This window comes from Pongo pygmaeus, chromosome 13, assembly GCF_028885625.2.
Source record: "Pongo pygmaeus isolate AG05252 chromosome 13, NHGRI_mPonPyg2-v2.0_pri, whole genome shotgun sequence".
NCBI classification, from domain to species: Eukaryota; Metazoa; Chordata; class Mammalia; order Primates; family Hominidae; genus Pongo; species Pongo pygmaeus.
The window spans coordinates 65729079-65755882 of NC_072386.2; the positions used below are offsets into that span (position 1 = coordinate 65729079).

The following is a 26804-nucleotide window of genomic DNA, read 5'->3' on the forward strand; positions in this document are numbered from 1 at the left end:
ATTTGCATGCTTGAACCAGCCTTGCACCCCAACTTGATCATGGTATATTAGCTTTGATGTGCTGCTGGATTCAGTTTCTTATCTCCTCCCTAATACTGCCTCATTTCTCCTTTTTTTCCCTGTAGAATGAGATTCCCTGAAGCCGTTGTCCCACGTTGCCATCCTCCAACTTTCTTTTTCCATTATCTCTTGAAGCCACCGCTTCAGGACTCCACCCCAGCAATCCACTGAAGCTGCTTTTTGACAAGGTCACAGTGACCCGTATATACAAAACCCCATGCTTCTCTGAGTTCTCATCTAACTTGTTTTTTTAAAAGGCTTCGCTGGTTTTCCCTATATACAATATAACACACATGCACTCCAGCCCTTCAGAATCCCTTCTTTGCAATTATTATACCTCCTTCTATTGATCATTTCTACTGATCTCATAGTCTCTTCCATGCTTGTACCCAAGTACCCACAATAGTAGCTGGCACTCAACAGGGGTTTAGTGAAGAAAGGATGAATGAGTGAATGAATTTATAAATGACTTCCATGCCAATTTGATGCATGTACTGAGATAATTTACTTAAGTATCACACTGGTATTATTTTTGCTTAATATTCTAGAAATGTTATAAACATACATGGTATAGTATGGTGGTTAAAGTACCCAGACCCTGGATTTGGAAATATGAATTCCAGTACTTTTGTGTCATGTTCAGGTTAATTAGCCTCTCTGAGGATCAGTTTGTTTCTATATTAAAATGGAGCTAAATGCTAGTAAATGCTTTATAGTAATGTTGTGAAGATTATATGATTAATTCCTGTAAAATATTCAGCAGAGCTCCTGTAACAATGTAAAGTCTCTAAATATGTTATGAATCTTAGTCATTATCACTATTTAAAATGGGCAAAGGTAATAAAAACAAAATACTGACTAATCATGCAAAATACCATAAAATTTTTATTGTTCTAAATCTCACGTTGCTGAGTAACCCTTACAGAAGGTCATTATATAATCTTGAGATTATTATAAAAGAATGGCCTATATAATTGGGAAAAATATCAAAGATAATATTTTCTAAAGTATGTGGCATAAACCACTAATTTAATAAAATGACAGGCAAAAGGGGTTGGGGGTAGAGAGGTTTTATTGTCAAGTATACTGAAGAAACACCACTTATTATATGCTCCTTTTGAAGATTTAAAAGCGTATTAAGGCTGGGCGTGGTGGCTGTCACCTGTAATCCCAGCACTTTGGGAGGCTGAGGTGGGCAAATCACCTGAGGTCAGGAGTTCGAAACCAGCCTGGCCAACATGGTGAAACCCTGCCTCTACTAAAAATACAAAAATTAGCTGGGCATGGTGGCCCACACCTGTAATGCCAGCTACTCAGGAGGCTGAGGCAGGAGAATCACTAGAACCCAGGAGGCGGAGTTTGCAGTGAGCCGAGATTGCGCCATTGCACTCCAGCCTGGGCAACAAGAGCAAAACTCTGTCTCAAAAATAAATAAATAAATAAATAAATAAATAAATAAATAAAAGCATATTAAGGACTCTGGGAAGTCCTATAGTAAAACGATGCATTTAACCACGGTTCTCAACTAACTGCATAGAAGCTTTTCTTTTTATTACTTTTTTGAATTGCTTTTAAATTTAACTTCATTTTAAAATTTGCGGAATTACTTTGTGCAATTCAGTTAAAGTCATTAGGCCTTTAGAGTCCAAACATTGGAACTAGAAATAATATTAGTGGTTAATTTTATCAACATTTGTGTATTCTCTCACTTGTTGATAGCACTCCCATTCACCCAGTCTCCCTTCCTAACCCTGAGATTTCTTCCATTCCTCATGCTGGTCATCTAGTAAGTCTTGCATGTACTGTTTCCTAAAACCTTATGAAATCCATCTGCCTTCTTGTCCTCACAGTTAGAAACAAATCTCGCATACAGACTTCTACTATAGCATACTTTCCAAACTTCCCAGCTTGAGCTTCAACTTTCAATTCTGCCTGAATACTGCAGTCAATGAAGTATTTTCATAGGCAAATCTTGTCTTTTTTTTTCTCTTTAAAACTCATCACTGCTCCTTATGACTGACAAGGGACATCCTAGGCTTCTTAGTAGGGCATATAGGTTCTCTCACAGGTTCTTTGTCAGTTTTGCCAGGGTCTCAGAATTGAAATTTTACATGTCATCTTAGGAAAGGACAGTTTAAAAGTTTCTCTCATTTAGACTTACACAGTTGCATTTACCATGGTGAGCCTTTGGCTTGGCTCCTTGGCATGACCAGCAAAGTGTTCTCTCAGGGAACATTCTTGGCTTCATCTTCCCAGTCAGTCCTAAATAGGAAAATGATTTTATAAAACAAGTGAGTGAGTTGACAATGTTTCAGCTGTAGATGACCCCAGGGTTTGTGTCAGAATAAGAAGCTAAGACCCTAAAGTTTTCTCTGATTGATTCTTTATTCATTCGTTTATTCCTGGTTGCATTGAAGAGGCATTCACTGAGGGGTTATAATATTCCAGGCACTTTTCTAGATAGTAGGGAAAGATGAACAGCACTCAGCCCTTGTCTTTGGGGAGCTCACTGTATAATGATGAATAAATGTTCTAAATAAAGTGCAAGCAAGCTCCCAAAGTCCCTTCAGTTTACAGAATCTGGTAAGCTAGGGCAGAGTAAACAGCCCACAATAAGAAGACTTACTGTAGCACAGTCTAGTTGCCTTGGAATCATCTTTTTTGCCCCAGTTGGAGCAATCAATATTCATCAGCAGGTGTATAATATTGACAGCATTTCACAATTTCCTGACAAGTGTGTTTAATAACATTTTTTAGAAAAAGAGAAAAAAACTTGAAATGGAATCTTTTTCATAGTCAGAAAAGCCTATATTAAGGTTACCAGTATTCCCATTATTATTTTACTCAAATATTTTTTAAGACTGGGCACGGTGGCTCATGCCTGTTATAACAGCACTCTGGGAGGCCAAGGCGGGTGGATCACTTGCAGTGAAGAGTTCGAGACCAGCCTGGCCAACATGGTGAAACTCCCTCTCTACTAAAAATACAAAAATTAGTTAGGCATGGTGGTGCACGCCTATAAATCCCAGCTGTTCAGGAGGCTGAGGCAGGAGAATCACTTGAATCCGGGAGGCCAGTGTTGCAGTGAGCTAAGATTGGGCCACTGCACTCCAGCCTGGGCAACAGAGCGAGACTCAAAAAAGCGAGATCTCAAAAAAAAAAAAAAAAAAGAAGAAGACGTATTTCTTAAATACACACTATATGCCAAGCACTGGTTTGGCATTTATCTTAGTCTTTTTTTCTGAAGAAATCATGCAGTTTTTTGTAGATATTTTAGGAGCATAGCTTATAGGGTTTGCTTTGTCATTTTATCTACAAGTATACTTTGAAGTTCAAGTCATTTTTCTTTGAGTTTCTTTGGCTTTGGTAATACCAATTAAAGCTTTCCAGTGAACTCTAACAGAACAGAGCCATTGTCAAGGATGGTGAAGAAGAGTCAGTGAAATCAGGATCATTGGCCCCTTCACTCTCTGTTCAAACTGTGTATCTCATCCCATCCTGACTCTATTGTATTTAGGGGTCCAGATGGAAACCAAGACATTTGATAGACATCTATTGGCGTATGTCTGTTTAGTCTCTTAGGAAGACTCTGACCACTATGTTCCCTTCCCATCATCAAATGCCTTTTCAGTTCACCAGATTTAAAAACATCTGATGGATTATGTGGAGTGTTTGCTGAAAGCAAAGGTTGCTTGTACGTACACACAAGTGAACATACACATATTTCCCCACCCTTAAATTAAAGGCATACGTTCACCATGAGGGGAGAGAAGAGATAAAATTAAAGCAGTAGTAATAATCATAATAAACTTAACCAATTCCATCCAGGAGGGATATGTTTTTATCTGATATACACCCAGCTGTAGCAGGATTAGTACCAGTTTGCTTTTTAATAAATGACAGATTACTGTTAAACTGGTTGGCAAATGTAAAATTTTGGAATGATATATGGCTAGGCGGAAAGAAAAGGGAGCTTATTTAAAAATTGGTTCCACTTAATGAAAATTGACTTTAACTGGGATTTGCTTTAGAAATTCTCCCTCAAGATTTAACTACATCCTGATGGAATTCTGTGTATTTAGAACATTAACAAAGCTAAGACTTGGCTTGCCGAGTGTACCCAATATAATATCATCCATTTTGGAAACAAAGAAATGTGTGTTTTTTATAAATACATATGTGGTTTCACATTATTTAATTGCACAAAGTTATCTGACATCCAAGTATCAAATTTAGGTTACTATATTAATGTGAATTGTTGTGCATTTTTATGGAGAGGAACACAAATCTATTCTAACCTTGTGTAGGTGCAAATTTCAAATTTTTATTATCATCTTGTTTTCAGTTTTAGTTTAGAGATCCATTAGTAACTGTGTGGGCAATTTAAATCAACTTCTGCGAATCCTATTTTAAATCCCTCTGTTAGACTATTCTACTCCTAGATTAATCAGTTATCAATAACGTCCTTTGTTCTTTTGGTTTGGTTTGTTCTGTTTATAGTGACTGCTGGGCTACCTGGGAGGTAAGTGAACAACTCCTCACAAGAGTGTTCTAGTATGGTATAGTATGGATGTCCCTGTTAAGGGAAGATTCAAAATCATATAGGGATTAGATTAGGTCAAGTTGAGGTCTTTACTAATTTTGAATTGCTATGATTCTAAACATAGATTTGAGAAAGTTGATAGGGAGAACAGACAGATCAGTTTCCTTCAACATAACAAGGCAGTAATTGGAAAAGCAAAACCACTACGTAACAAACAAGGGCCCATGGAACTTAGTTGATAATATCAAATGATTTTAAAGTATATATGGCTTAGATAGCAGGTTTGTTTTTCTGCTTCACCTGAGCTTGCATTCCTCACTTCATGTTTGATGAATACAGTCAAACCTAATATTTAGCTGTGAACATGATTATAACACCTATAGCCAGTTGAGGTAGGCATGGGCATGAGCCTCACAGGAACACTCAGCTTATTGATTTGTAAACTGAGTCTTGGCAAAGTTAGGCAACACGGCCAGTAAGAAAAATGACTGTGGCACTTTCTGCCACCATGCTCTGTGCAATAGCAGCTCCTGTCGAGTGGGTCAGGTGGGCCCATCTGTTCACACTCAGCTCCTAGTCAACCGTAGCTGAATTGCGGTCACCAAAGTGAACACTACAACAAAGATCTTCTCTGAGTTCCTGGAGAATTGATCATCCAGGCAGCTGATTTGGCACACCCCTGAACCCTACTGTGTGTTCTGTTCTCTTCCTGTTCATCCTTGGATGAGGCCTATAGTGGTATAGAGTCCCTCTCTTGCTCAATTTGGTTACTCTCTAGCTATTTCACCTGAGACAAATTATCAGCGCTTCTGTTTCCCAGAGAAAAGGCTATGATAGGACTTGCTTTACAGAGCTATCGTGAAGGCTGAATAAGATTGCACATATGAAGTATGCAGTCCTGCAATGGGCTTCTTTTAAAAGGGCCACATTGGATGCATCTTTAAGGACCTGAAAATACTCACTATAGAGGCTTGTAAATAATGTGAGCCTGATAACAGCTGTAATTTTCTCTAAAGCGTAATTTGTTTTAATTAAGACAGGATTGTGTTCATGGGTAGGAAATGGAGAGGGCTGATCTTCTCTGTTTCAGAAATGTTAGGAGTTACTCCGTGTAAGATCAAGTATTATTACTTCATATAGTAGAGGCGTGTGACAGTTCAGGCCCCATGCTGGGCTCTGGATGAGGGTGGCTTACCCTTGCAGACTTGAGCTGGCACTTGGAACCACTTCATAGTGAGAGATTTCATAATCTAGAGCTAACTTAGAGAAGAGTATGAACTTTTCATTATTGCTGGAATATCCCTCTATCCTCCTTTCCAAGTGCCTGTCCAAATATTTACAGTAAGTTCCTTTCATACCTCTGTCGATAATAAATGTTTTTATTCTCTGTGAAAGGAATTTTCAAATTTTACCCCTTCCATATACATTTAAAGGTGATATACATTTCTGAGCAGTTTCAACATTGGTAATCAATGTTAATATTAGAAATATCCTTCTTAATTTCATAAACCTGGCCCTCCTGAAAGTCTGAGCATGGTTTTGCCTTTGCTCTGGGATGAACCAAGTTGTAAAAACTTTTGGCAGGTGTGAGAATAGCTTTTCTTCTCCCAAAAATGGAAATGCTGAGATGGTGGATGTACCCAGTACAGCTGTGTTGGTGCTAGTAATTATTGATTGTGGTTATTTCAGAGAGCATATGAGATAGACATTTATTTTCTTAGCGCTTGGAGTGAGGAATTGAGAAACCTAGTCTGCCTGCCCCTCTTTCCAGCCAATGTGAGATGCCCCCACAAAATGGGAAAACTGTTTGTGCAGGGGCTCAAAGCATGGAGGATGTTGGAAGGAGTAACCGGAAGTTAATCACCTGAGTCTTGCTGAGGCCTCTGTGAACAGATGAGACGAGGTCTGAGAAAAAGCAGAATTGACCAGTATGAATGACCATCGAGGGACTATTAAAGCAGCTAATTATTTGGGAATTGTTGATTTGGCAAATGAGATAAGGCAGAAGAGAAGTTTGTTTTATTTTGTTTTTTTAATTTTCTCGAATCCAGTATTGTTAAGCATGTTTTCCTAAGCAAGCTGTTAAGTATTTTTAGCAACACTTGGTGTCAGTACTAGTCAGGGGAAATCAGCATTGGATGAGGCAAGACTGGGTGCATTCTGGTCCCAGCCCTGCCTCTAACTGGCTCTGGTAACATCATTTCCTTAGTTCCCTTATGTAGAAATATAAAATTATACTGAATGAACCTTTTATGTGTCCAGCTTTACATAATATCCATAGGACATTATTCAGCTCCAAAATTGTATTATTTGAAGTTCCTGAATATACAGAATATCTAAAGGTTCATCGAAATAGAATTCTTTGTATGAAAGCATATTTATTTCCATTGGTAAACACACCCAGTTTTTATTTCATCACACATATTCTACTACTCTTTCTCCATATAAGACTGATTTTCTTCTTCCAGTTATGCTGTGAAAATAAAGTAAAAGAAATCTACACAATTGTGATATTGCTGTCAGGAGCCAAGGGTCACACCAACTTGTACACTGTTGTGATAAAGTTAAGAAGCTGTGTTAAGTGTGTAAATCCTCAGTGTCAATCAACCCTTATGAAGAAAGGGCATCTCTGATAAGGAAATTGATTCTACTAAGCCTTTTGTAAGTTGATGCTCTACCAAATTTATATTCTAGCAGATATGGTGGATAAGTAACTCAATTTTTTTCTTTCTATTCACACAATAAACATAAAATTAGCTAATGATAGGGATGTAGGCAAGTTCTGTATTTGCAGCACTGATTCATTGTCCTTGACACTAGTCTTTGACCACCTTACTCACCATTTCCAAGTGTCACTTTAGAAAACTGACCTGAAGTCCCTAAATTCAGTGCAATGTGCTCTCCATTCATGGACTAGGATGTGAACAATACCATGACTAAAAGTAGCTTATAAATGGCATTTAAAATTTTGTCATTTGCAGTTGATCCTATAGTCATTATTAGGCTCTCTATTTTTTTGGAAGTGAAGTCGGCTGCATTTGATATGCTCAGGAAGCACATAAAATGGATTTTCATTTGTGAATGGTAAAATTAATATGATTGCTAATAACTGCATCTGATAACTTCAGTGCATCATTAAAAAGTCAAAAGAACATTAAAAATTTCTTGGCTTAGTGACCTATTGTGTGCACAGAAAATCATAATACAGACTACCTGGTATGGGGCTGAAAAGATAGATTGGTGAGGTTCAGATGTGGAGGAAGAGGAGGGAGTGAAATCATGTCACATAAGAAATGGCAAGAAGACAGAAATGAGCAGAAATAGGTTACTATCCACAAAAGCCTTCTTTGCTCATTTTTTCTCACCAGAGAAGTAGAAAATAACGGCATTTGTATTTCCCATCTCTCTCATCAGCCATCTTTTGAGTGGCTAAGTAGCATAGAATGTGAATAATGAAGGTACTCCCATACAGTGTTCTCTGGAAGCCAGTCTGAGGATGTTTAGACAGCCCTTCCTCAGAGTCTCTCTTAGGCTGCATGTGTGGGTCTGGCAGCTGACAGGCTAAAGCAGGTGCGTAAAGATTGAGACCAGTAGCAGGGCCAGGAACTGGGCTGCTGGAAGTGCTGGACATCAGCAGGTGCTGGTGGAGGCCACTCACTGGTTGTTGGTTGGTTGCTGAGATCAGATTTAGGGAGCTGTTGTTTTCCATTGGTAAGCATTTTCAATCCTGGAATTTTTGCTTGGAAACAAGTGGAATTAATGAATTGTTTCCTTTACTCACATCACCAAATAAATAAAGCATAATTAATGAGCGTTTGCTTTAAAATACACATAATAGTTCCTCTGTTTACCTTAGTTATTCTGAGAGCACAGTTATGAAATATTCTAAGTGTAGAAGCAGAACAAGAGAAACCTGGATCCTCTCTACATTGCATTGGACAAAACATCTCATATTGTCTCATTCAAGTTATTTGTGGATTTTTTGAGGGGATGGACGATCTTATTCCCTGAGTCTTAACTCAATTCCATATAATTAATTTCCCTAACTTCAGCTCCATCTTACTCGGATGAACTGATTGAAAAAATAAGTCTGGGGCTTAAGTAAGCTCTTATCCCATAGATGTGTTCATACACCTTTACCACGACTACATTATCTCTGTGCATCACCAAGAATGCTTTCTCCCACCAAGTTATGATAAATGTTATCAAAAAGTTATTTAAATTGCTTAAAGAAGCAATATGTTTCAGAATTCTGGAACAAACGTTTTGTGTGAGTGCTACAAAAAACAGTAGTTTTTAAAGGAGGTTTTGGTGGTGTTCGTGAGGTTTTTTAATTTTTTTTTTTTTTTTTTTTTTTTGGTCTTTACATTATGTTTCTAGATGAGATCTATTTCTTTCAATGAGCCCTGTTCCATAAAGCAACAAGATTTATTTCGGAAATGCTAGTCAGAATGTCCTTGAGCTTTAAAAATAGGAACAGTTCTTTATTTCTTAGCTACTAAGTCATTAGTAATAAGTGTCCTTGTCTCTCTCCAACTTCTTCCCCTTATCCCTGGATGCCCCTTTATCCAGGGAATATGGAGTATGGAATAACCATGGCATAAAGAGCTTACACAGAGAACTGTGCTCTTTTCTCCCCGAGAGGAAGAATATCAAAAAAGGTGGGGAGAGGAATGACAAGGGGCTTTGATAAGTTGGGTATTGAGGCAGTGCTTGGGAGACATCATGGATGAGTGGAAGTGCCTCAATTCCAAAGTTGTTTTGTTGTCTCTCTTCAAGTCGACATGTACAGATCCAGAGGTTCTGATCAGACGCAGGGTCTCGACCTCTTGTCTCTACCACGTCCTAGTTATATGATACTGGGCCCATTACTTAATGTTATCAGTTTCCTAATATGGAACAATCCATTTAGTGCTATCTACTTTGCTGATGTTGCTCTAAATTTTGCTTTAAATTAACTAACAATATGTGAAAGCTTCTAGCACAGTATCCAGGCACATATTAATATATGCTACTATCTTTCTTACTCCTTTTTATATCACAAGAAACCTGCGTCATTTACTCATGGCCTTTTAAAAATACTTACTAAGCGATACAGGAGAAGGAAGTAATACTAAATATCAAATAAAACCTAACTGCACTGACTAAAAAATAATCACATTATTTTAAAGAAAGAAATTTAGTTCCATCCTACACTAATGTTCTCAAAGCCTGGCTCGGAGTGTATGATTTAATTGGTAATTAATTGGTAATCCAGCATAAAGTGGCCTTTTCTGACTTTTTGAGCCACAAGGAAATCCAATTCTTTTCTATCCTTTAATAATAATTCTGATAGGGTAATACAAATTGATTTTCATAGGGCATTCATGAGAAAAAAATGTGCATTTAGATACAAAGAGAGTATTTACAGGTTGTTCAAATGGATCCTGCATGGATTCCACAATATATTTCGCCTTAAGTTAACTAACTTTTAATGGAGCAGTCAATTAAATTGAAGAGAGTTTTCTTTTTTTTGCCATGCAAAGCCATATTTAAATAGCCAATTGCAATCACACTACTTCACCAAGCTAGAAAATGTCATTATTTCCCACACTTTAGGAAAATATATGCCTCAAGATTCTTTTCTCTTCATAGTACTCCGTGCACCCTCCCTTCTCCCTACACCCCACATTAAGATTTAATTCTTAAATTACTTTTTTTTGGAGAAATGTGCAGATTTTAAATTTTTTCGCACATGTGTTTTGGTTTCTGGATATTTCCTATGAATGGAAACCCCCTGTGCCTCTGTAGGAAATGTATCTTTGAATTGCTAATTGTTTAGGATTAACCCCATAGATCTTTAGCAGCTGTCTTGATGGCATTTCCAGCCTGCACATTCAGTCTGTTTATTTCTGGGACTTCAATCATAAACCATACTCACAGGAATAAAGGTCAGATTACCTCCTGGGTCGAATGATAGCAGTCTCTATGCCTTCTGTGGCAGAGCACGTAGAATCCAATGATGGGCAGGCCATTGTTCTTCTCTCCTCTTTCCTCGTATTAGCCTGGGCTACTGTAACAAAACAGCACAGACTGGGTGGCTTAAACCAGCGGTCCTCAACTTTTTTGGTGCCAGGGAACGGTTTCATGGAAGTCAGTTTTTTCACAGAATAGGGGGTTGAGGGATGATTCAAGCACATTACATTCATTACGCACATTATTTCTCTTATTACACTGTAATATAAAATGAAATTATACAACTCACCATAATGTAGAATCATGGGAGCCCTGAGCTTGTTTTCCTGCAACTAAATGGTCCCATCGGGGGTGATGGGAGACAATGACAGATCATCAGTCATTAGATTCTTGTGAGAAGCACGAAACCTAGATCCCTCGCATGTGTAGTTCGTAAGAGGGTTCGAGCGCCTGTGAGAATCCAGTGCCACTGCTGATCTGACAGGAGGTGGAGCTCAGGCGGTAAGAGTAATGGAGAATGGCTGTAAATACAGATGAAGCTTCACTTGCCTGCCCACCACCCACCTCCTGCTGTGTGGCCAGATTCCTAACAAGCCACGAATCGATTTCGGTTGAGGACCCTTGGCTTAAACAAGGGAAATTTATTTTCTTATAGTTCTGGAGGCTGGAAGGCTGGAAGTCCAAGACCACGATGCTTGTAGAGCTGGGTCCTGGCCCTCCTCTGCTTGCAGATAGGCACCTTCTGGCTGGGTCTTTACATAGCCTTGCTTCTGTGCCTACAACCTGAGAGAGAGAGAGAGAGAGGGAAAGCGAGCGAGCTAGAGAGATCTGAGCTCTGTTATCTCTTCCTCTGTTTATAAGGACATCAGTCCTGTGCAGCCCCACACTTATGACCTCATTTAAGCTTAATTGCCTCACTGAAAACCCTTTTTCCAAATATAGTCACATTGGTCTTCAGGGCTTTAGCATATGACTTTAGGGGAACACAGTGCAGTCCACAGCACACCTTCGGGACTGTTCTGGTGTCATCTAGTTAACCCTTAAGATCTCTTCTTCCCTTCTCTCCATGAGCTCTGTGCATGCGGACACTAATCTCTATGGGTTTTAATGAGGTTTGGCCAGTGGGGTATGCTGGCCAGAAATTGGAATGTAAGACGAGGAGATTGGGGGCTCAGGTATGCATTCACCAGCCCCCTGCCTGCAGGTCCAACACAGGCTAGCATATCCCCTGACCAACTCCGATTAGCCCCTCTGTCACCAGCTCCAGTGACTCCCCTCTCTCTGTGCCCCTTCAGGCCTGGGAGTGGTTATCCACCTCACACTGTCCTTTGAGGTTTTCCTTTACCATGCTCAGTTATAAAATAATTCCCTCAAATTATCTGTTCAATACAAGGACGTCACCTCTGTCTGGAAGGGACATTTTCAGGGCAGCAGCAACCTACTGTCCTCTCAACTCAGGACTCTCTCAACCCAGTGGATCCCCAAAGGACCCTCAGCAATGCCATTGCCCCTTCTTAGTGGTGTCTTCCGTGAGTGCTACTGGAATAGAATGACCTGTGTTCATACTTCTGAGGGAGTCCCCCCTCGGGATGGGATTTCAGGGGACTTGGGTGTTGGAAATTACATCCTACCTCTTAAGGGCAAAGCATACATGTATTCTTTATCAGTTCTAATTCTACTGCCAAGTCGGGAAAGGACTTTAGGGCTTTTCTGCTCTTATATCCTAAGGCCAAGCTGCAATGGAGACATGGGGGATTTGGCCAGAAAGGGTACAATAACCACTAGCCCTCTTTTTGCCCAAAAGAAGACTGTTGTAAGGATTAATAGCTCAGGCTGTGGCTCCAGTCAGTTTTCAAGGTCTGGCGTTTTCTTTTTTCTTTTTTTTTTTTTTTTGTTTAGAGACGGTCTTTCTCTGAGCCCTGTTGCCCAGGCTGGAGTGCAGTGGTGTGACCATAGCTGACTGCAGCCTTGACCTCCTGGGCTCTAGTGATCGTCTCACCCCAGCCTCCCTAGAAGCCAGGAATATAGGCACATGCCACCATGCCTGGCTAATTTCTTATTTTTTTCTTAGAGACAAGGTCTCGCTGTGTTGCCCAGGCTTATCTCTAAGTGCTGGGATTACAGGCATAAGCACTGCACCCAGCCCGTTAGTGAGCACTTCTGAGAGAACCAGTTTGGTCATCTGTAAAATGATGATAATATAAACTTGGATTGTGCAGAGTAATGTTTGTACAGTGCTTGGCGCATAGAAGGTTTTTTAGAAATGTTAGCCTCTGTTGTTTTTAGTACACAGTGGACCTTCTATGGGTAAAACCCCTTTTGGCCATAACATTAAAAAATTATCTCTTAAGAATTGACTCTTTGTTTTCCCTCTTAGTAGAGGAATTAATGTTCTTGTTTCTTTTTATAAAAGTAAGACATGGTCATAGAAGATTGACATAAAAAAGAAAATAAAAAGCTTTTCTGATCTTACCATACAAGATAACTTCAATTACATTTTCACTTTATGGTATGCATCAAAATTTATGCATATAGACTTCTTCACACACACCCTTTTTTGTCTTTCCCCTTTTTTTTTTTTTTTTTTTTTTTTAGATACAGGGTCTTGCTGTGTCACTCAGCCTGGAGTGCAGTGGAGCAATCGTAGCGCGCTGCAGCCTCAAACTCCTGGCTCCAAGCAATCCTTCCACCTCAGCCCCTAAAATAGCTGAGACTAGAAGCATGCACCACCACCCGGCTATTTCTTTTTAATTTTTTGTAAATATGTGGTCTCACCCTATTGCCCAGGCTGGTCTCTAACTCCTGGCCTCAGATGATCCTCCTGCCTTGGCCTCCTAAAGCACTAGGATTACAGGTGTTGGCCACTACACCCAGTCTGCACACATTTTTTCCTAAACTGAGACTGTGCTATATCATTTTGTATCCTATGTTTGTAACTACATTATCACAAAAATGCTTCCTAAATATTTTCTTATTAAATATTCTTTAAAATCAAGTTACTTTTTAAAGATAGTTTAATTGAATTTTATTCATGGGCACACTGTCATAATTTTATATACACACACACACACACACACACACGTGCTTGTACCATATATGCTTTTTAATTGCATTGTGAGTCTTTGTCTATCATCTGTTATGGTGCTGTTTAAATCAGGTGGGTTTTGCACAATCCCATATATTCTATTGACCTATCACTGAGGCCCAGTGAGACTCTGATTTTTGCCTGTAACACAGCCCCTCAGTGTCTGATAGAGAGGGAACATATTGATGATGAGCTGGAACATTCTTTCTTTCCCTCTGGTATGTTGTTCTGTCTCTGAGGTCTAGACATGAGTCCGTCACCGCAGTTTCTCAGTCTGACCACCCTCACCATAGTGATGCACAATCCCTCCTAGAGATTGTCATAGCGTTGAACAAGATTCTTAGTTTGTGATGGCTTGGTGATTTCTGCACCTTTCTCTCTATTTCATGAATATTTTGACGAAACAATGAGGGATGGTAAACCGGGCCCAGCTGTCGAGCAGCAATAGCAACTGAAAGTTTATCCCCCTCTCTCTTCATAAATATTTCCAGTTCCTGGGTAATCATAAAGCATTTTTTCCAAGTTCAAGGACAAAAAGAAACGTATGATCAGGTCTATCAAATCATGTCCTAAATATTCTGTTCCTTGAGGATTCAAGGTCAGGAAGAGTTTATCACAGATACTCCAGACTTTGTTGTCTCTTTTTCTTCGGCTCTTTTTCCAGAAATTCTAAGACAGCATCCCCCAAATGCTTTTCCTTCCACCTGGGGACCAGAAAATTAGAGCCTGGAAGGAAGAAAGTCTCTGCCATCACTAGCTTTGTGACTTGGGTTCTCACTTCCTAATAGAAAATGATGGATTTGGCCTCGATGTCTTCCAATTTGCCTTCTAGCTTTAAAATGGCACAATTTCTTAGGGATTCAGCTGCAGCTATTCCCAGAAATACTCTCCATTTTGGCTTAATTCTCTGTTTTCTCCTGAAGACATCATCTTATAGTCACTTCACTGTGTATGTCTATATTCTACTTTGCTTCTATTCCTTAATTATTGAGGACTTTAAGAAAGTCTTTTTTTTTTTTAAGACGGAGTCTCACTCTGTCACCCAGGCTGGAGTGCAGTGGCATGACCTCGGCTCACTGCAGACTGCAACCTCCGCCTCTCAGGTTCAAGCGATTGTCGTGCCTCAGCCTCCCGAGTAGCTGGGATTACAGGTGTGCACCACCACGCCTGGCTAATTTTTGTATTTTCAGTAGAGATGGAGTTTCCCCATGTTGGAAAGGCTGGTCTTGAACTCCTGACCTCAGGTGATCTGCTCACCTCAGCCTCCCAAAATGCTAGTATTACAAGCATGAGCCACCATGCCTAACCAAGAAATTCTTTTAGTTATTTTTAGCTACCAAGCTTTGGCATGAAGAATGTGACACTGTCTTGTAGCATTCTAAGATAATGTTAATGGATCTATGGTCAAATATGTTTGGAAAAATTATATTAGACTGTATCCTGTTCTTAGAATTTTAGAATAAGCATTCATTTATTAAAGGTTCTTAGAAGTTTTGCAATGAAGAGGCTCACTTAATTTTGTTTAATTCAGGGATTCCCAAACATATGTGATCTTGAAATCCTTTTATTTATGGTAGCATCCATTAACATCCCTCAGTAATTAGTGTCTATACCACTCATGGGAAGATCTGTTCTATAGAAAGAAGTACACAGTTAGTACTTGCTTCTGACGCTCACCAACAGTGTGATTCAGCATGGAGGCATAAGCTGTATACCTCGTGTTCCTCAGATGTAAATGAGGGTGCTTAATAGCACCCAATTCATGGCAGATTTGAAGATTTTAAACAATAGTGTATAACTATGGTAATTACAACTAATAATATCCCAACTCTCATATCTCACTGTCTGGGTTCAAATTTTGGCCCTACCACTTACTGTTTATGACCTTAGGAACATTACTTAACTTCCTTTTAAAAAAAATTTAATTGAATTACTTAACTTCTGTACCTCAGTTTCTCCACAGCATAATGGGGACAGGAATTGTGCCAGCCTCACAGGATCCTTGAAAGAATTCAATGCAGTTCATGTAAAACGCTTTGAATTGTGCTTGGTCCATAAATATTAGCCATTATTATTGTCATTATGTGTGCTCTTGTAACTTTTCTGACCATTTTAGTCTATAAAACCAACGCCTCTTACTCCACTCCCAAAAGCTGCTTAAGCCCAGCATATTAAGATAGCAACACACCCCACCTGCACCTACTCAGTTTGGCTCAGTGGATTCTGACCTCTTCATTTAGAGTCATTTCACACCATCATTTAGCTTTCTCTGTTTGTGAACAGGGGCGGAGAGGCCTCGGCTCTGTGTTTGTTTGGGCATCTGGAAATGGCGGAAGGAGCAAAGACCACTGCTCCTGTGATGGATACACCAACAGCATCTACACCATCTCCATCAGCAGCACTGCAGAAAGTGGAAAGAAACCTTGGTACCTGGAAGAGTGTTCATCCACGCTGGCCACAACCTACAGCAGCGGGGAGTCCTACGATAAGAAAATCGTACGTGACATGTGCATGCCCATCATGATCTGTTTATTTAATGTTCACTTTGAAATACAAAGGGAGAACCATAAATATAGATATATATACACACACAGAAGTAATATATGGAAATAGGAAATTAGATTCGCTGATAATAGAAGAAGTTGTAAACATTACCAATTGAAAATGCTTGTGCAGTCATCACATTGCAACATTTAATGTGGACTTAGACGTGATTAAGCTTCAATTTTATTGAGGATAAATGATTGGTTCACGTTCTCATTGTGAGTTAGTGGCAGACAAGAGACTGGAATCTACGCCTGACTCAGTCCTGTGCTCCTATCACTGGGTTTCCGCACTGACTTTTAACTTTATCTTTAGTGCTTTGGTTTCTGAGTATAGCCAATTCAGTGTGAAAAACAAAAGTGTGTAAGGAAACTCAGAATTTCATTGAAATTATACTTATTTAACATGAACTAAACCTCTGTAAAAGGTGCGTTTCTTTTTTTTTTTCTTTTGAGATGAAGTCTAACTGTTGCCCAGGCTGGAGGGCAGTGGTGTGATCTCAGCTCACTGCAACCTCCACCTCGCACACAGATTCAAGCTATTCTCCTGTCTCAGCCTCCCAAGTAGCTGGGATTACAGGTGTGCACCACTGTGCCCAGGTAATTTTTGTATTTTAGTAGAGACAGGGTTTCACCACGTTGGCCAGGCTGGTCTCAAACTCCTGACCTCAAGTGATCGTCCCGCCTCAGCTTCCCAAAGTGCTGGGATTACAGGCGTGAGCCACTGTGCCCCCACAAAAGGTGCATTTCTTTATTTTTATTTTTATTTTTTTTTTATTTTATTTTTTGAGACAGAGTCTTGCTCTTTCGCCCAGGCTGGAGTACAGTGGCGCAATCTCGGCTCACTGCAACCTCTGTCCCCCGGGTTCAAGCGATTCTCCTGCCTCAGCCTCCCGAGTAGCTGGGACTACAAGCATGTGCCACCATGTCCGGCTAATTTTTTGTATTTTTAGCAGAGACAGGGTTTCACAATGTTGGCCAGGCTGTTCTCAAACTCCTGAACTCAAGTGATCTGCCTGCCTTGGCCTCCCAAAGTGCTGGGATTACAGGTGTAAGCCACCTCGCCCAGCCGAAAAGTGCATTTCTTATAGAGAGCACAAAGTTTGCTGGATGGAGAAGCACAGAAGCTGTATGGGATCTCCCGTTTAGCAACATATTCTGCACTCTAGGCAAACAGCCAGTGTAATTAAGAGTTCAGGTGGCAGGCTCAGCCTGCTGCGTGAGTTTCTTTCACTCTGGAGATATTTGTAGTTGAGTAATTTTGGACAAATTAATCTGTCTGTCTCAACATACTTATTTATACAAAGAGGACATTTAGTAGCACGTAGTTCATGGAGTTATTACAAAATAATGAGGAAGGCAGTAAAAAGTGCTTAGCACAGTACCCGGCCCTTCAGTGCTTAGGAAAGCTCTAACTTTTTGGGGGCGCCCAGCACTGTGCTGCTGATTATAAATTTCAAACACCTTCGCACTTTGCCCTTTTTCCTGATCATCATTTTGTAAACTGTCTCTGGATTTGTCTTTTCAAGGTAAAGCTAAGCTGCTGTACCTGACACTTTTTAGCATTTAGCCAAGACCCTGCTTCTGGCTCTAACAGATCTACGCAGGTTGGGGTCACTCTAGTGGTGCTCCGTCTGCCTTTCCCGCAGTCCATAGGGGATAGAACTGTACCTCCTTTGTGCAAGTCTTAATCCACATCCATTCTATTCCTCTTGATTCCTGGTTATTATATGATTTTTCTGTTTCATTTATCAGCTACTTTTTACTACCTTCTTTAGTTAAATTTTGTAGATTGATTTAGGTAAAAATTGCCTACCCATATACATGTCCCCATCTTTCCCTAATTGCTCCACAATGTCTGGGTTTAAATATATACACCCAATTCCACCTGTCAGTACCTCCAACATTCATTAATAAGCGTAACTCTGAAACAGCAAGTAAAATATAAAAGGCGAAAATGCAGAGATGAGCTTTGCATTTGAGGTTTCTGGCTTCCTTAACTGGAAAGTGATGCCCCAATGAAATTTTGCCTCCATTAGAGAAATGTTATAATCTAGAAATATCCCTTTGCTTTTAAATAAGAAGACCTTGTGTCTTCTAACTCATGGTCAACGTCCACTAGCACGGAGTGACATCCATCAGTCCTGCATCGTGAAATTCCTGATGAAAACTCGAATAAGAGTTCTCGTTTTTTACCTCTGGAGTTTGAAATCATCTTAAGTCAAACTCACTATTGCTTCAAAGTAATTATGCCCATTTAGTCAGTCCTATTATTCTCTGTGGGGTGATTGCTGTGGGAAGGGTATTGTTAACTTTTATAAATGCCTTCTGTAAGGGAAGCATATAGTGTCATGGTAAAAATATCAAAGAAGAAGGAAAGGTTGTCTCGGTCCAGATGGGAGAACACAGTATGTACAGAGGGACTGCGAAATCATTACTGTGAGTTTTACTCTCTAAACTTAACCTTCCTGGGGCCTTCGTCATTATTTGCTGTGATTGTGTGGTTGCTGCTGTGACTCCCATGGCAGGGGTGTCATTTAGGATTCTCCCAAGGATAGACAAATTGATCCATTCTGTGGGCAGGGAGAGAGCTTACAAGGGAAAGTGGACACCATGACTAAATGTTAATATCCTTTCGTGAGGTCATATACTTTTCCCCAGTTTTTGCTTGTGATTTCAAAGCCTTCTGTGACTCACTCTATGTATTTAACTTAATTCGTTTCTTCCTTTTTGTTTAATGCATTTCTTCTGTTTTTGTGAGATTATATTAGTAAATTTTCTCTAGCTAGTTCTTAGATTCCCTTATTTTGCCTGAATTCCCAAATTACTCCCAATTGGAGAGGAAATTTGGAAGCTGTTTATATTAGTCTCTAGCTTGAGAGAGACCACTCAGTGGATAAGCAACCCTCGTGGAGTCTTGATTGCCTCCTCTGTAAAATGGAGATAATACCAGCACCGACCTCAGAGATTTCCATGAAGATAATAAAAGACTGAGTTAAGGTACCTGATGCCTGGTACACAGGAGCAGCTCATTGCATGCCCAGTCGCATTGTCGCCTAAGCTCCTGTAGCTTTCTGCATCCTGGGAGGTTAGGGCGTTTTTCCAGCTGCTGTTAGGTGCTTATCGCACCTCAGTTTTTCCAATCTATAAAACACTGCGATCTGTTCCACTCATCCCATAAAGAAAGACACTCTGATCGGGAACATGTTAACAGTTTGAACATGAGTGGAGCTGGCAGTAACATCAGCCTTTTATGGTCCGGCTGACCCCTTTTCCTTCTAGATATCAGAATGACAAATAATCCTGTGTTGCGCCTGGGACCTTTCCTTCACCAGGCTATGAACCCAGACGCCTTTGGTCCCTCGGTGATGCCCGCATCCTGTTAGTGGCGTATGTGATTGAGTGCTACAGGAATGGCAGTGCCTGTCTTTGTACTAAGCCCCCTTGCCTGAGACATTCATTTCCTTTTGTCATCTGCAGCCTACCCAGAAGAGCACAGTTGTCATTCTTCATTCATAGAGCACCTTTGTGATTTGAACCAAGACAGTTGCTGAGGATGTGAGGAGAGAGGGAAAAAAATCTCCTCTCTGCTTCTGGGAAAGCGTTTTTGTTAAATAAATTTTACTTGTTCTGGACAAAATGACTTTTCATGATACGCAAACAGGAAAGCCTTGCCCTGGGTTTCAAAACATAAGGAAGTCCCTGTCCCTTGGTTTCCTGCCATTACTTCTAGCCCAGTTGTGGACCTTGGTATTGCATTCATGCTTTAGTAGATTTGGATCAGCAATGACCTTATATCTTACTACAGCAAAGGAAGCGTTCAAAGTATAAAGATTACAATGAAAGAAGCCCTTTCATAAGCTAGATAGAAGTCATTTAAAATGACTAGTTATTTTAAAGTCGTATAATGAAAGAATGTTTTTATTAACATAATTGTTCACATTTCATGTCTCACATGTAATATATTTATATATTAACATGTTGAAAATATCACATTTTTTGTCCTTCTCATTTGTGCCTGACACTGTGCTATGCACATCAAATGCAACATCTCATTGTATTCTTGGGAAACCCTGTGCAGAAAGATCATGGTGCCCCCACTTTACAGATGAGAAAACTAAAGCTTGACAAGTTAAACAAGCAGACAAAAACCACAGCTAGTAAATGGTAGAGCTTGGATTCCAATCAAAGTCAAGATAGACCCACAAACTCATCTTGTAGCCAGTGTGCTATCCCACCCTGATGCATCTTAGGGATATCCAGTATGGGGCTATGTGAAAGAATAGTGCTTTTCTTACCTGTTTTGAGTTCTTTTCAGAGTCATAAAGAAGCATTTAGAAGATATACATTTCCATTGTTTTTCACTATTTAGTCTCCTCATTTTGAATTTCATTCCTTTACCCTTTTTCATACCCCCTCACACAATTGAACCTCTTGCAAAAAACTCAAGCTGAATTGCTAGTTCCTATGGCAGCAGAGTTAGCACTGAGCTCCCAAGGTCACGGCTTTTGTATTTTTTGTTTGATGTTCAAACCAGGGCTTCTTGATGTGCAAAGTGCCCTCTGTTAGAACACTCCTCTACCAAATATCACTTCATTTTTGTCTCCTCTCAAATTTCACCTCAAAGAGGATTTTCTTCATCGCCTTTTCTAAAATAGGGGCACGCCCCTCCACCACTCTCTACTCCTTTACCCGGTTCAATTTTTTTTTTCTAGTGCACTTATAGCTACTTCACATGGTAGTACATATTTTCTTATTTACTGTCTGTTTTTCGCACTACAATGGAAACTACTTGAGGATGAAGACCGTGTTTTGTTCCTTTTCAGAGCCTGAGCTTAATAAATATTCGTGCATAAATGACTAGCAAACATTTGGAAGGATGGAGGCTTTACAAGTTGTTTATATAGCTGCAGGAAGACAGGGAGCTGCTCTGTTTCTTTCAGAGAAACTTCTATCGGTAGGTTGGTGAAAGTTAAACTTATTTGACAGGATATTTAGCATAGAAAATTGCCAGCAGGAATCCTGCAACATGATAAAGCTGTTCATGTAACCTGTTTTTAGTGTCAAAAAGCCTAAAAGATCCTATCTATAACCCCTCACCTCCTCCTGACATTTCTCTCAAGTTCTGTTTTATAAATAAGGCTCCCCCTTCTCTCCAGTCCCTCCCATCATTAAATTATCTCTTTCTTTTGGGACTTGTTCAGACTTTGACTTTTTTCCCCCTAGTAATTTATCTTAGTGATTGGGACATAGGGTTTCTCAGATTCCTCCTGGGAGGGGTTCTCTGAGCCAGAGTTGGGAGAATATATGTTCTGCTTAGCCCTCTCCTGATGTCATTTTATTTATTTGTGTTCAAAACAAAGTTGCTGCCTGGGGTATCTCAGAGTTGGCCTGAAAAACAAATTCCATGTGGAGGAATTATCTTATTGCTTTTAATGCTTCTAAGCAGCTCTACATTTTCTTTTGCAGAAATATTCTGCTCTCTCCTCTCCCTCCTCTTCTACCACCCAATTCATTTTTCAAATGCATTCACCATTTGCACTAGGTTATTCTCTGTCATCTCTCCATTTCTTCTTTTGACTTAGAAAATTCCATTATTTTTCATGAGTAAAAGTCTAGTGAATCCATATGTGTTTTTGTTTATTTGGAAGTTTGATACATATTCTCTTGAGAAAGTTAAAAAGCTAAAAGGAAACGTTGCTTCTGAAAAGGTCTCATTTTAATGGCCTGAAGGAACCTCCATACGGACTTGCTGACTTGGGCTGGGCCACGAGGCCAGTTCTGCCATTGTTGTTACCTTTGCTCTCATGAATGACTACACTTTGTAACTCAGCTTTTTTTTCTTTTGCTGCTATTTTACAGTTGGATATCTTTACCACTGATGAGCCCTTTTGTAGCTGTTTGCCCTTGGGCAAGTTACTTAACCCCTCTGAGCCTCTATTTCTTTAGCTAATAAAATATCTTCCTTGCAGTGTTCCTGTGGGTTTATATATCATTTTATACAGACACACATAAATACCTCTTGCATACTGTCTCATTCATTGTAAGCTGCTCATTGTGGTAGTTTTAGAGGAAGCAGTGGAGCTGGTGGTAGCTGGTGGTAGATAAAGCATCCCTAATACAAAAATTCAAAATCTGTAGCATTCCAATGAACATTTCCTTTGAGTGTCATTTTGGTGTCCCAAAAGTTTGAGATTTTGGAGCATTTCAAGTTTTCAGATTAGAGATGTTGAACTGGGGTAATGCAGATATTCCATAATCTGCAAAAATTTGAAATCTAAAACACCTCTGGTCTCAAGCATTTTGGGTAAGGGATATGCAACCTGTAGTACTTGTGAGAGTATTAGCTGTACTTTAAACCCTGGATTGTATATACACATATGCACACATAATTTTTGTAGGTTGACTACAAATTTCTGTGAGTTTTGTTTAGATGGTGGAAAAAGAAGTGACTTTGAGTGTTTCCTAATGAACGGAAGAGTTGAAGTATAGAATGAAATGAATATAAAGGGGCTTGATTTTAGGGATTCACCTTAGCAAATAAATATTGTGCCTCTTGGTACATGGAACTGAGCTGAACATTATGGAGATACAAAAGTGATGTAACATGGGATTCTTCTTTAGTGATAGCAACCCTCCATTTGTAAGCAAAATCTTCTATTTGTACTTAACATTTACAGATTCTTTTAGCAACACGAGAGTGGGATTTTGTGTGGACTTGTCAGTCATGACTGAATTTTACACCAGTCTTTGTGACTTCTGTGGACACAAAAAGCTTTCTTTAGTCTTCAGTTCTTTTTTATTTTACTGTGCTTAATAAATCAGCTTCTTCTATTTTAGTCATTGACACGTATAAAATTTATTTCTGCCCTTCTCCCCCATCGCTGTGTCTGAAACAGCTTTCTTGGCACAATTCTAGTTCAAATCAAAATCAACACCAGAAACAAATTCAACCTAACAGACAGTAAAATCATTTCATGTTTCAAAAATATCTGTTCAGTTGCTCTTTTAACAGATATGAGACAATATGGCACCTTCAAAGTAAAATGGATCACTAGATATCAAGGAGAGAGAAACTCTTGACTGTGGGGTTGCTATAAAAGCTTGTCACTTATGGCCAAAGTCAATCTGAACTGAGATTCCCTGGAGAATTACATCAACAGGCTAAAATCAAAGGTCCAATCAGAACAAGTAATGAAATGTGAAATACTAGGACATAATTGCTTAGGGTGAGAAAAAGTGATGGTTCATCTTAGTGGAGGCTGTCTAAACCTGAACAGTACCCACCGCTTGTCATCAAAGGAAGATGACATCCCTAACATAGTGGAGTCCAAAAAACCATCTGCTACTGATCCTGAGAGACGCTGAAAATCTAATTTGCTGATCAGGACAGCTTTGATCTGGCTCAGGGCCTGGTGTCCTTTCCAGTTTCCATCACTCTGATGGGCACAAATGATATTTTCTTGAGCAATCTGAGAAGTTCTTTGGAGAAAAATTCTGTTTCTGATTTGTGTAGTGAATTGGGGGAATTTGGAGCATGCAAGATGTGCCATCAGGATTTAAACCAAATTCTGAGACATTATTTAAGGTGGAATCTAAATTGAAAGTGCTTGCATGTAGAATCTCTGCGTTCCCCGCCCTATGTAGTGGGCCGACTGTTGAATGCAACTTGCCTTTAAATTACACTGTCAGATCCTATATACATGTGTTGTGATTAATGGGGATATTCCATGTGGTTCCAGTTTTCATAACGTCATTTCTCTTCAAGATTGCCTGCTCTTTGGTGGCCTTTGCCTTTTATTTCTAAAGATAGACACAAAAACTCCAATGCTGTGGCTTCTCTTAATGACGAAAACCCTGCCTTAGATCTTTCCAGTAATTTACACCTAAATATTGCCACCTCTGATAGTAACTTCCTCTTGAAATGACCCAGCTGGAATTTCCATTTCAAGCAGGATGAGAAGGGAGTGGGGATGTTTTTGTTTCTTTTCTCCCCGTTCCTTTTAACTTTACTCCTTTCCATCACCTTTCTCCTCCACTCCATCCAGCCCTACTCACCAGTCTCAAGTTTCATTTAAAGTGGTTGAAAAAAATTATAACCCAGTGGGGATTTGGAATTACACAGATGTGCCTACATTAATAGCATTTAACACTTCATTGGCGTTTATATATAAATGTACTAAGTAGCTTTATATTAAAGCATAAGTTGTATGCATAGATACCTGGTCACTATGCAGATGAAGCATATTACTGTTGCAAATGCAAGATCATAAAATTTTGATTGTTCACATTTGAGGTTGGCTGAAGATGGTTATTTATTAGACTCAAGTGCTACACACACTTGGAGTGTTTATTCTGGATTTGTTTCTGTGCATTGAAAATGTCTGGTGCAGCTGAAGAATAAGCAAGGAGAGCCAAGTGGGAAAATATCATGAAAAATCTTGAATCCAGGCACAAGTCATTGAAAAAAAATAAAACTTGGACAAAGGAATGTGACCATGGGGTGAGATAAAATAGGAAGAATGCAGGCAAGGCCGTCTCAACAACAGCAGATCTGGACACCTGGAAACAAGCTACTTCTGGTGTGTTCATGCGTTGACTTAGGGACCAGGGCTTTGGAAAATCAGGCTGCAAATTCACCCATAATTTCAAATGAGGCAGCAATTCCTTTTAGCAATCCAGCAATTCCTCTTCTGGAATTACTGATTTGAAAGAACTGAAAACAGGGTCTCAGAGAGATTTCGGCACCCCCATGTGCATGTTCAGCCTTCTTCACAACAGCTGAGAGGTAGAAGCAACCCATGTGTCCATCGACAGATGAATGGATAAAGAAAATGTGGCATAATGGAATATACTCAGCCTTATAAAGTAAGGAAATCCTGTCATATGGTACAATATGGATAAACCTTGAGGACATTATGCTACATGAGATAATCCTGTTATGAAAAGACAAATACTGTATGATTCCACTTACATGAGGTACGCAGAGGAATCAAACACATAGCAGTAGAAAGAAGAATGGTGGTTGCCGGGAAGCAAGGGGAGGGAGAATGGGGAATTGTTCAATGGGTACAGAGTTTGAGTTCTGCAAGATGAAAAAGCCTAGTGATATTGTACAAGCTCGTACATATATGGTTAGCAACATTGTACTGTACACATAAAAATTGTTCAGAGGTAAATGTATGTTATATGTTTTTTAACACAGTAAAAAAATTGGTTTTTTAACACAATAAAAAAATACCTTTTTAAACTCAACAATGAAAAGCCCAGACAGTTTCTTACCATAAAGGTGGATAGGGCCCTATTTACCGAAACATCCTGCAAGCATCACATGTCGAGGTTCAGTAGATGGCTTCAGGGTTCTCGCACACCATTCATTCATTCAGGAAAACGTAGTGAAAGGTTTGACTCCTTGCCCCACCACCATATCTATGTAGTTCTATAGATCTTTGTTCGTTCTTTCACTCCTTTTATATCAGTACCCACACCTGTCTAGTACAGATAATCTGATAACGTTAGAGTTGTCAAAAGGAACAGAGAAAGGATAGTAAGAACTCATGGTCTTGTGTGAAACTAAATCAGCCAGAATGCCTATCTAGGTCTATGAGAGGTCATAAAAGAGTCTACTTAGACATCTTCATGTGACATAGAATAAACTTCTAAGCGAGAGTCTGTCTCTAAGGAGCTATACAGCACTTTGTTCCTGTGAAGATCAAGTTTCTTTCCAAACCAAATTTAACTAATTTTCACACTCCTCTTGAAGGAAGCACTTTGAAGGAGAGGCCTTTGTTTTCAGCTCCCTGGATCCCCCTTCACCTTTCTGGGACCTTTCATGACTGTTCTCTTATCTGTAATATATGGTAATATACTTGCCTTGATGCGAGAGACAGATTTACTAATAGCCTTCCAGTAACTTCAATGAGAGCACTAACTCCTCTCACAGACTTCTATACTCCCCCAGAGGTGATACTGTCCCAAAGAGGGCAAAAAATGGATTCTTGTCCAAGAGGGAGGATTTAAAAAATCTTAGAGCTATTATAGTGGTTTCTAGAATCTTATTCCATGGTATTTAAGGAGAATTTAAATTTAATGTATTTTTTTCCATAGTGAGAAAATAATGAAACAAAGGTTGAGAAACATTGCCTTTGCTGGATGGTAATATTATTCCGTCACAGCTGAAGTGAACTGGATTTAAGCCAAGAGAATAAAAATGACTTAGTTCTCACATTCTGATTAAAAAATAAAATGGAGAAATAACTAATTTTCTCTAATATACAAGCTTACACTTAGTGCTGTAATTGCATATCAAGTACACTGGCTTCAGTCTTATTTTTAGTATCCATGTTATATCTTTGAGGAAGATGCAACATTTCTATTGATTCTAGAAACAGGTCCACAACCAAAGGTTCTTCCTATGGCAGAGCATACTTTTGGCTTGAAATCTGTGGTTCCCCAAGGTAACAGTTCTGGGCTGCAGGGACCGTGTACTTTTATTCTGTATGTTGCCAATGCCTGCTCAGTGTCTGGATTTGATACAATGTGTTTGATTATTTTAAAATGTTGAGGCAAGGAAAGAACTTCAGTTTTAACCAGAACTGTCACTAGGGAGAAGCAAGCA

The 26804-nt window shown here is 39.5% G+C and overlaps 1 protein-coding gene across 3 annotated transcripts in view; it reads left to right on the forward strand.

The window, feature by feature from the left end:
* PCSK5 (proprotein convertase subtilisin/kexin type 5) overlaps nucleotides 1-26804 on the forward strand; it is a 468314-nt gene that overhangs the window by 191838 nt on the left and 249672 nt on the right. For all 3 annotated transcript variants that reach the window (XM_054502930.2, XM_054502928.2, XM_054502929.2), the window contains exon 8: nucleotides 15927-16139. In XM_054502930.2, coding sequence (XP_054358905.1) covers nucleotides 15927-16139 — 213 coding nt within the window. The remainder of the gene's footprint in view (nucleotides 1-15926; nucleotides 16140-26804) is intronic.